General features: G+C 53.5%; 1 protein-coding gene across 1 annotated transcript; it reads right to left on the bottom strand.

The window, feature by feature from the left end:
* Positions 1-685: 685 nt before the first annotated feature.
* On the bottom strand, positions 686-7,745 carry LOC134493464 (protease inhibitor 1-like). Its single transcript, XM_063298021.1, has 4 exons — positions 7,665-7,745; positions 2,669-2,834; positions 1,857-1,946; positions 686-783 (listed from the first exon to the last, which is right to left on the bottom strand). The coding sequence occupies exons 1-4, from the start codon at positions 7,743-7,745 to the stop codon at positions 686-688; spliced, it is 435 nt and encodes a 144-aa protein (XP_063154091.1).
* Between the last annotated feature and the right edge of the window lie 3,374 nt (positions 7,746-11,119).

Genomic DNA, 11,119 nt, shown 5'->3' with positions numbered 1-11,119 from the left:
TGGAAAGGCCGAGCTCCCGTTCAGAAAAGCCAGTCACCACTGAGCGGGTCCTGTGGAGACAAACAGCGCCGGGCATGTGGGTCCTGCCCAGAACGGTCTTCGACACGCCCCAGTGTTAGGTGGGCCCCTGGATCAGCCCTGGGCCATCTCCCCCAACCAGGGAGAATTCAAAAGATTTCTCTTCGGAGCACACGCAGGGCTGTAATCAAATGAGGACCCCCGCCGATTGGGGTGGAGACCCTCTCTGACCCTCCGAAACCAGGGTTTGCAGTTGGCCCACCGGATCCAGCCACGGGTTTTCATGTCTGCAGGGCCGGCTGTCCCTGGCGGTGTCTGCCCATCCAGCAGAGGGGGGGGGCACGCTGCAGGTCCCTCCCCGTAAACACTGCCACCCTGCGGGTCCTCGGAAGCGTGCCCTTTCCATTGCAGCCCCTGCCCTACGGAACAGCCTCCCCCTGAGATTCAACAGGCCCCCACCCTTTCAACCTTCCGGAGGGCCCTTCAGACCCGGCCCTCCCCCATGCAAGCCATGGATCGTGAGGGAGACTAATGGCTACTCCACAGCCAGGCAGCTCCTCACCTCGGTGGAGAGTGAGCTGAACCCAGTGGGCAGGGTCCCCTGCTCCACCCTGTCCGCCTCTCAAAAGTGCCTGTTATCAGAAGCGGTCAGTTGGGTGACCACCGCTCAAGCAGCAGCAGAGACACTTTCAGGAGGAGGAGAAGCAGAAGGGGGTGGGAGGAAGGACCTGGAAGGGTTGGCCACCAGGAGAGAGCTGGGGCCACCTTCCAGGAAGAAGGGACCCCGCACAGCACGGCCAAGGACACTTGGCTTGCTCCTTTGGGCGTGGAGCATGACCTGGTGCTCCTGATGGATAAGGCTGGCCATGGATTAACACGTAAATGAGTCAGTGGTGCTAGGACTGTGCAGGTAAACCTGTGCTGATTCCCACAGATGGAGGAGAGTCCTGGCAGATCCTTGCACCCCCAAACACTTTGCCCTCCGTTGGCAGACGCTGGCCTTGTGCTGTCAGGAGCCTTCTGACCTTTCACCCCACGCCCGTCTCTTTCCTTCTGGCCTCCCTGCGGGGGAGGGGCATCCCGGGGGCATCAGACGCCTGCGCTGAGGCTGTTGGCCCATACTGGCATGCAGGAAACTCCACACAGGACGGTTTGGCCAGGGAGTGAAACGGGGGGAGAACACCACGTTCTTACCTTAGGCAGGATTTATGCAGGCAGCCGTGGAAGCATAGTCACACCGCCTCTGCTTCCCAGCACATTCCCAGTCACTTCCAGGCCTTGAGATGGCGGTCGCACCTGGAGGTGGCGGGGGACACCTGAAAAATGGAGCATCCCTGGGCTGTGAGATTCCCTTTGGAACCGGAATCCCAAGCAGGCGGGATCCCGTCTGTGCATTTCAGCAGCCCAGACCTCCCTACGAGCCATTTCCTTACCATACAAGACTTTATGCTATAGAATTCACACACACACACACATTTCATATTTAGTGTTTGCACACATACATATTCTCTCATATTTAGACTTCCCTTAAGGATCTTTGAATCCTGCCTCAGTCTTGTCTTCAGGTGTGTAAGCTTGGAGACCCTTTTCCTTGGGAGAGAAGGAAAACCTTACCTTGGAGGAAGGGAGGGAGGAAAGGAGGGGGGGGGAAGGAAGGCGGGCCCTAACGTGGAATGGTGCGGGGTCCGGGTAATGGAGCAAGGGGCGGCATTCTGAAGGGGGGGCTGAATACTATGTGCTGTCAGGAGGGGGTCCTGTTGCTTTTGCCCTTGGGTGGAGCACACAGAACTTCATTTCATGCAACTGCCTGTCTCTTTGGTCCCGGCTCAGAAGCAAACCTGGTAAGACATAAAGTTCTAACAGGGTCAGGTCCAGCAAGCACGAGGCCTCTCGGGACACCGGGCAGGCCTCTCCCTTGACCTGGGATCCTGGGGGGGAAATGTGTACACCCGGCTTCCGCCAAGGAGGAAGGTGGTTCTCCTAGTGGGTGTGCTGGGGCCCATCTCGATCTGCCTGCCCACCAGGAAGGGATTCCAGGGAACAGGAGGCAGAGCCCTTCTCTGCTGGTTCCACACACCCCTGGCTTTTCTGCAAAACAGGACATCCCAAGGCAGAGAGATTCCCCCAGAACTGGAATCCCAGAGCAAGCAAGATCCCTTCTCCGGGCATTTCAGCAGCCAAAGCCCCTCCACAGGTCGAGGATGAGATGTGCCGGCCGGAGCAGGGCACCACCTCCCCCCCCCCCCCGCCCCGCCGCCGCCGCCGCCGCCGCCTTCCCCACAAAGCGCCACCATTTCCTTCTGGGTCAGGTCCAGCAAGCGTGAGGCCTCTCGGGACACCGGGCAGGACTTAAGAACGGGGCTCCTCTCCCTTGACCTGGGATCCTGGGGGGGAAATGTGCACACCCGGCGTCCGCCAAGGAGGAAGCTTCTTATGTTTTCCATCTGGGCATAGGAAGGATTTCTGAAGGCCACGGGGAGTTACGGGACAAGCGGCAGGCTCAGGGGCAAGGCAGGAGGAACGTCCTCACCCTAAGAGGAGGCCAACCGTATGGCCACTGGTCTGGTGACGGCCGGGGCCGCGCCCCCTTCCCCCCGCCCGGATGTCCTCGCCGGGGCCGGCCCAGCCCCAGAGCCGCTTCGCCCTTTACCTTCACAGGTGAACCGGCATTCCTGGAGAGTCTTAAAATTGTTGGCGTTTCCACGACAGCCGCCGTAGATGAACCGCCCACACCGGCGAGAAGCCCGGTTGTAGAAAAAGCGCCGCTTGTAGGCTCTGCACGGTCCAGTGACCGCCGGGAGGAGGCACCTTCCTGGGGCAAAAAGAGGCTTCGTCGGCTGGCGGGGAGGGCAGCGGGGGTCGTCTCTTCTTGGAGCAGCTGGCCTGGAGACCCCCAAGGCGCTTCCCCAGCCGCGTGCCGGCCTGGGATTCCCGCCTGTGATATGTCCCCCCCACATCTGAGCGCCCCCCCGCCTGCCAACCCTGAGGTCCTCCCGGCAAAGTGGGGCAAGCGAACGCGGGACGAGCGTGTCTCTCCACGCAATCCTCTCTCCTTCGGCAGACCCGGGTTCACGCGCCACCGGGGAATGTGGAAGGCACTGCAGGACATGCAGCGGGGTGGGGAGAGGCCTGGCAGCCGATGCTAAGGGTGAAGGGTTAGACCCCAAATTTAGCTGCGTTCAGGGAGACTAAATCATCTGTCTGATCAGAATGATTTAGTCTCCCTGAACGTAGCTAAGTTTTGCTATACTGCCTGCAAATTAAGCAGACCTCGACTGCCCACTGACAATTCTATCAATTTGTAAATGTATTATCATGTTTTGTTCATTTCATTTAATGTATTTTTAATGTATCTCAATGCATTACAATGTTTTTTTTATTTGTAATTCTGGTCTGTGACCGTAATAATAAAGTCTAGAAGGTTAGACCCACGCCGGGGACAGGAAGTGACAACCAATCAGAGAAATAAGAGGGGCAAAAAGAGAGACAGGCTTGCCTTTTACCTTTACCTTTGTAATTAACTCACTTTTACTTTTGGATTACAGATAGAAGAACGGCAAGGAAAGCGGCAAAATTGGTTGAAGGAAGAGGAGGATCATTAGCGCAGCCGGCAGAAAAGGGATTACTCCAGAGATATCACAAAAAATGTTTGAAGAGATGGGGAGGGAAGCATCTGCATCTGTTACCAGCGACCTGGCTGCATTTGAGGGAAGAACGGGACGAAGATTTGCAAAGATGAAAGTGGAAATGAAAGAAGCTCTAAAAATTGAAGCATCTGTAGGACTATTGACTAGAGAAGTAAAAGAAATTAATGATAAAGTGGAAATTTTAGAAAGTAAGATAGAAATAATAAGCAGAGAGATGGGAAAGGATTTGGACAATTGAATTGAGAGATAAAGAATCTGCTTGAGATTCAGCTCAGTTCCAGAACCTCTAAGAAAGACGTTAAGAGAACACAAGGTAAGTTACCAGAATATTTTTTGATTGTTGTTATTTGTTCAGTCGCTTCCAATTCTTCGTGATTTCATGGACCAGCCCACGCCAGAGCTTCCTGTCGGTCGTCAACACCCCCAGCTCCCCCAGGGACGAGTCCAGAATATCATCCATCCACCTTGCCCTTGGTCGGCCCCTCTTCCTTTTGCCCTCCACTCTCCCCAGCATCAGCATCTTCTCCAGGGTGTCCTGTCTTCTCATGATGTGGCCAAAGTATTTCAGTTTTGCCTTTCATATCATTCCCTCAAGTGAGCAGTCTGGCTTTATTTCCTGGAGGATGGACTGGTTTGATCTTCTTGCAGTCCAAGGCACTCTCAGAATTTTCCTCCAACACCACACTTCAAAAGCATCGATCTTCCTTCGCTCAGCCTTCCTTATGGTCCAGCTCTCGCAGCCATATGTTACTACGGGGAACACCATTGCTTTAACTATGCAGACCTTTGTTGTCAGTGTGAGGTCTCTGCTCTTAACTATTTTATCGAGATTGGTCATTGCTCTTCTCCCAAGGATTAAGCATCTTCTGATTTCCTGACTGCAGTCAGCATCTGCAGTAATCTTTGCACCTAGAAATACAAAGTCTTTCACTGCCTCTACATTTTCTCCCTCTATTTGCCAGTTGTCAATCAAGCTGGGTGCCATAATCTTGGTTTTGTTGAGGTTTAGTTGCAAGCCAGCTTTTGCACTTTCTTCTTTCACCTTCACCAGAAGGCTCCTCAGTTCCTCTTCGCTTTCAGCCATCAAAGTGGTATCATCTGCATATCTGAGACTGTTAATGTTTCTTCCAGCGATTTTAACTCCATCCTTGGATTCCTCAAGCCCAGCACGTTGCATGATGTGTTCTGCGTACAAGTTGAATAGGTAGGGTGAGAGTATACAGCCCTGCCGTACTCCTTTCCCAATCTTAAACCAGTCCGTTGTTCCATGGTCTGTTCTTACTGTTGCTACTTGGTTGTTATACAGTTTCTTCAGGAGGCAGACAAGATGACTTGGTATCCCCATACCGCTAAGAACTTGCCACAATTTGTTATGGTCCACACAGTCAAAGGCTTTAGAATAGTCAATAAAACAGAAATAGATGTTTTTCTGAAACTCCCTGGCTTTTTCCATTATCCAGCAGATATTGGCAATTTGGTCCCTAGTTCCTCTGCCTTTTCTAAACCCAGCTTGTACATCTGGCAATTCTCGCTCCATGAATTGCTGAAGTCTACCTTGCAGGATCTTGAGCATTACCTTACTGGCATGTGAAATGAGTGCCACTGTTCGATAGTTTGAACATTCTTAGTGTTTCCCTTTTTTGGTATGGGGATATAAGTTGATTTTTTCCGATCTGATGGCCATTCTTGTGTTTTCCAAATTTGCTGGCATATGGCATGCATCACCTTGACAGCATCAACTTGCAAGAGGAGGCAGACTAGACCCTCACAATCAGGGACAATCTCCCTCTCCCCCCCTCTCAGAAGGCTCAGAATGTAAAACAGAGGAAACTGTGTGCATCCATTTTGTGGCAAGAGAAACTCCTTCCCCATTCCTTAGGTGGAGACTTCTGTTCCAGCTCCTCTGTCTCGGCTGTTGAAGAACAGCCCTCCAGCCTTTCTGACTTGTCCACGGGACATTCCAGCTGGTCCACCTGAAGCCAGCAGGCTCTTCCTCCCCCTGGGAGGACCGGGCTGCCCATCGCCCGTGTTCCGGGTGGCCCCAGCATAGAGGCCACGCTCCCTGGCGGTCCAGAGGCTCTTCCCTGCGCGACAACAGCACACCCTCCTTGTCTTGTAGTTTCACAGCAAACAGGTCCATACATCAAGCAGGTACAGAATGCACCAGCTAGACAAGAGGCAGGGAATGTGCTTACGGAACAGCCGCAACGAGTCGAAAGTTAAAATCCAACCTGCGCTTTTCACCCAAGAATGTAGGAGGTGAACCTCAAGACCTTCTCCTGCCAAGAGGTCCAAGGGAAAGGGTGCAAGACTGGTTGGAAGATCCCAATTCACTCCTGTGACCACCATCTATAGAGCGCTTCTGTGCATCCCCTGGCCAGCTTTGAGTCTGAGTCTTTCTCATGCGTCACTGATAAAGCTTTCGTAGAGGAGCAAAGACCCTCTGCGTGCTCTACGTTCTCTTGCACGTGCTATTCCTGCATAAGATCCCAAAGTTCAAGTCTGCAGCAGTGCGCCTGGGCACAAACACCACAGTCTGGGAAGGAGGGGGAGAAGCGGGGCACACCGGTGGGGTGGTCTTCACTCCTTCCTATCCAAGGATGAGGCTCAAGAAGAGAGGGACCTCTGGCAACAGATGGGCTATTCTTCCTGAGAGCTGGAAAATGGGCCCAGAGGCCTTGAGACTAAACCCCAAGGCTTGGGAGCAGAACTGGGTGGAATCGGCCCCAGTCGGAAGCCCCCAATAATGAGCACAGCCTAACAGGGAGGAAGTGATTAGAGATCAAGTGGCGAGACCCTGAGTGCAAATGATCGAGCTTGGTAAAAACCAGACTATTCAAAACACAGAGGGTTAAAAGGCCAATTTTAGCAAGCTGAGAGAAATCGTTAAGACGATTCCATAGGAAGACAGTCTGAAAGGCCAAGAGAGTCCTTGAGGAGGGAATGAAAGATAGCTGAGCCTCAAACAGTGCTGGGCATGACTCTGGGCACCACAGTTCCAGAAAGGTTTTCAAAGGTTATAACCGGCTGAGAGGAGGGCAACAAAGATGACCCGGAGTCTTCAGAACAGGCTGAAGAACCTGGAGTGGTCATTCTGAGGAGAAGGACATTGAGCATTCACGTACATTAAAAGGTGTGCTAAGGAACCATTTTCCACTGCCACTGAAATGAGGACCAGAAAAAAATGGGTATAAGTTGCAGCCATCTAGATTTCATTTAAACATAAAGCAAAACATCCAGATGGAAGGATACCAATGGGCCATCTTCCTACAGAGGTTGGGGTTCTTAAGAAGAGGTTGAACCGTCACCTCTTGAACATGCTTTAATTGGCTTCCCTCCACATTGCAGATGGCTGGACAAGATATTCCTTGTGGTCCCTTCCAGGTTCACCATTCTGTGACTTATTCCCAAGGAAGAGAAACGGGGAGGAGGACCAGGTGTGTATGAAATGCACCCAAACCTCCAGAGATGTAGGAATCTGGAGACAAGGGCCGTGCCCAGATTTAAGGGACAAGTTGAGTACAGGGGCCCTGTGGAGAGCATTTCAGTAAGACTAGAAGGAAGGGGAAACCCGAAAGGTGTTCTTGTGGGGCAGTGCTAGGCGCCCCTGGGCCGGATAGGGGGTCCCGATAACGCTCTCCTCAAGCAGGGTACTGAACGCGCAGGCTGGAGAGACGTAGAAGAAATGGGAGGCTTCAACAACCTGGGCTGAGATGAGACGGAACGTGGGCAACCAGTTGGCACCTGGCTTGGCAGGAATCCCGGGAGGGACTCTGGGGCTCAGCACGAGCCCTTCTGTTAGGGCCTTCTTGTTATCTATTGGCCCGCATCTTGCCATTCCGCCCTGCAAGGGCCCTCGAGGCACTGGTAGGAGAAAGGAGGAGAAGCCCCCCTTACCTGCCCTTTATTGATTTCATTGAATTTGCCAGTCTGTATGCCATCTCTTCCTTAATGGGCCCGGGCAATTTGCAAAGCAGCCCCCTTACCTCGTTGCCCCCCTTTCTGTCCCCCGGAAAGGGGCAGCTCAGCCAGGAGGGTGAGGAGACCCAGGAGCAGGAGGAGGCCGCGCACAGCCTTCATGGTGCTGCTGCCCCAGCGGGATCGCGAGGCTGGGCTGGGTGCACCTTTAAGGCCTGCGCTAGGGTGGCGCAAGGAAGGGCCCTGGCAGGAGCAAGAGGAAGTGGAAAGGTGCCGAGGTCTCTTTCTCAACCAAAGAGGCCGTTGGCGTTTCCCCTGGGGGGAGGGGGGCAGATAACCGCCATCTTCGCCAGCAGAGGCTCGTCCTGGTCGCAGCCGGGCTTTGTGCAGGGCGAGCTGGCACGCCTCGGGGCTGCTGCTCTTCCTGGATCCCGGGTTGCAACGTATGTGGGAATGTCAAAGGGTGCCGTGACCGGAGGCAGCGGAGGTGGGGTCCGGAGAGGGTCCCGCTCCCGGGTCCTTGTCCTGGCTGTGTCTCAGCAGGTTCCGGCCACATCTGGCCACGTCAAGGGCAGGGCTTGATACTGACCACCAGACGAGGGAACATGGAGGTGTCCAAGAAAGTCAGTCTGTTCAGGATATGCTCCATGTGGTCCTAGGGAAGTAGAACTGCCCCGGCATCAGCTGGGAGTCAACCTCTTCCACAAGGGGGGCGCCAGGGAGTCCTCCACAGGCCTTGTAGGCAACTTGGTTGTCCAAAAGGTGGAGGTGGGAATTTGGGAACTGCTGTACTGGACTTCATGTTCACTAACAGGGAAGAAATGGTTGGGGAAGTGGAAGTTTTAGGAATCCTGTGGACGGGAATCATGTGCTTCTAAAATGTGCAATACCAAACACAATAATGGGAAGAATTACGGCCTAGATCTATACAATTGGTTCAAAATGTTCTACAGGTGGTATACAACTCCATCAATAATATCCAAGACAGAGAAATCGTTCAGTAATAAATGTTGGAAATGCCACAAAACAGACGGAAAGTTTTACCACATGTGGAGGACATGTATAACCCCCCCCCCCGCAAGTACTCAAAAGATATACATAGAACAATGCAGAAGAAATTTGCATTTAAATTTGAAATGAAACCACAGCTTTTCCTACTACTGTCGGTACAATCTCAGAAAGAATCGACAAGAACCATCACCATTTAATGAGACTCCGTTTAATGTGCTCAATGAAATACAGTTCTGGTCCTCCCGTGGAGTCGGTGTGCTGATCTGGTCTGCCGCGAAGGGCTGGCATCAATCTTGCCTCGCTCTGTTTCCAGGGAGGCCAAAGATCTTTCCTTCGTGGGTGGAGATGGTGCCCGACTCTCCGGGCACTCCACCGTCCACTGCGTGCCTCGCGGCAGCCTTGCTGCAACAACACGCCAGGGCAGCGATCGCCAACTGGCACGATGCCGTAATGCGACTGCCATAGTTGGGGCAGGACCAATGGCACAGGACCCTGCAGCACGGCCCGGGTTTCTGTGTTCTCAGGGGAGCTTGCCAAAAAGTTTGGAGGAGACCCGGACCGATTCCTGATATGAACATTTACAGTCTGGCTTTTAAGTCGGCCAAAATGTTTATGAATACTGCAAATTAGCAGATGGACAAAAAGGGGGAAGTTAGAAACTGAATAGCCAGTTTTAAAACATGGAAAGAGGGGCCTGTAACAAAAGCTGCGTACCAGGGAATAGCCCGAATCTGTAACGTGGGGTCCGGAAGGCTAACACCTCAGAACGAGCTGAGGCTCCCAAGGATTCCACAAGTAAAAAAGGGTGCTTGGGCCAGAAGAAAAGGCGATTCCAGGAGAGCAATGGACCACTAGCAGAAGACGTCGGTGAGACGGTGGAGGCGGCAGGGAGAAGGCTGAACTGCTTAATCCCTATTTTGCCAATCGGTCTTTGCCAAAGGAAAAAGCGGTCCAACCTGTTAGAAGGTGCACAGGGCGGGGCAGGGGGGGGGCAGAAGAGAAATACAGGTCGAGAAAGGCGAGGAAGTGGCGAGAAGTTCAGGCTGCCTTGCAGGGACTCCGGTTGCCCGGGCCAGATGGATTGTCTCCCAGGGCGCTAAAGAAACGGGGCGACGGGGTCTCAGAACCACGGACCACTGTTTAAAAACTCCTGGAGTGCAGGGGAAATGCCAGAAAAGTGAGGAGGAGCCAATATTGTCCCCATCTCCTTCCCACGGCTGAGACCTGATGCCCCGCTGCCTCCCCTCTGAGCCTGCAGCAGGAGTCTGGTGCCAGCTCTGGCGAGGTTGGTGGGAAAGTGGGGAGGGGCTCTGGCCCAGGGGAAGAGCCCCCTTGGGAAGAACCCGTCCATCCGGCAGCCCCAAGGAGAGGAGGGGCCAGGGCAGCACAGGGCGACACCGGATTCTGGCGGCCTTGGAAGGTCTGCCCCTCCCAGGGCCCCCCCAAGCTGTGGCCTCCGGTGGGTCATCTCCGCTCCAGTGGCTTCTGGGCTGGGCGGGGAGCGTGGTTCCTGCGGAGGGAGGAGCCCCACGGGCAACGAGGAGGGCCTGGTGTTTGGCCAAGCAGCTAGGCAGTCCTAGGAGAAATCTCTCTCCCCCTCTCCAGTTTTCAGGTGGGAGGGTCTCTGTGGCAATCACAGAATCTAAGAGTTTCTGCTGCAGAAAATAATGCAGAATAGAACAACATACAATAAACCATCTTCAGTCCATGTCAGAACCCAGGATCAAGGAAGGATAGTGTATACAGGTAGTCCTCGCTTAATGACCACAATTGGGACCAGTATTTTGGTTGCTAAGTGAAGCAGTCATTCAGTGAATCTGACCTGATTTTATTTTATGACCTTTTTTTGTGGCAGTCGTTAAGCAAATCACATGGTTCCCCATTGATTTTGCTTGCCAGAAGCCATCTGGGAAGGTCAAAAATGGTGATCACACGACCGTGGGACACTGCAACAGTCGTAAATGCAAACCGGTTGCCGAGCACCCGAATTGCGATCATGTGACTGTGGGGATGCGACAATGGTCATAGGTGCAAGGACCAGTCGCAAGTTGATTTTTTCAGTACCGTCATAAGTCTGAACCATCACTGAACAAATGGTTGTTAAGCAAGGACTACCTGTAGTGATATTGGACAGACAAGGATGTGGCATTTTGAGCAAACATTAAAACTGGCATCGCATCTGAAGTGGGTGCCCAAACTGATGGGTTCCCTGCCAACATTTTGGGTGTCAGTGGCCCGCCTGAGGCCCTGCCATGGCCCCAAGGATGCCTGTTGTCGAGGGCAAATGTCCTGCATTTCAGACTTTTCTGGGCATGATGGTGGGTGACAATGAAGGAGAGGGTGCTTCCCCCGTTGGGGGTGGGGAGGGGAACCTGGCACTAGCAAAGCTGCCTGAGGAGACAGGCAGTCCCCCCCTCTGCCCACGCATGACCAAGCATCTCACCTCAGCCTGTGGCGGAAGGAAAACCGGCTTGCTGCCTCCCTCGCTCCCCCTTGCATAACCCCAGGCCTGGCCAACCGCTCCT

Source organism: Candoia aspera, chromosome 3, assembly GCF_035149785.1.
Source record: "Candoia aspera isolate rCanAsp1 chromosome 3, rCanAsp1.hap2, whole genome shotgun sequence".
NCBI classification, from domain to species: Eukaryota; Metazoa; Chordata; class Lepidosauria; order Squamata; family Boidae; genus Candoia; species Candoia aspera.
Note: the sequence above shows the minus strand (reverse complement) of the source record. Positions and strands in the feature narration are given on the sequence as shown.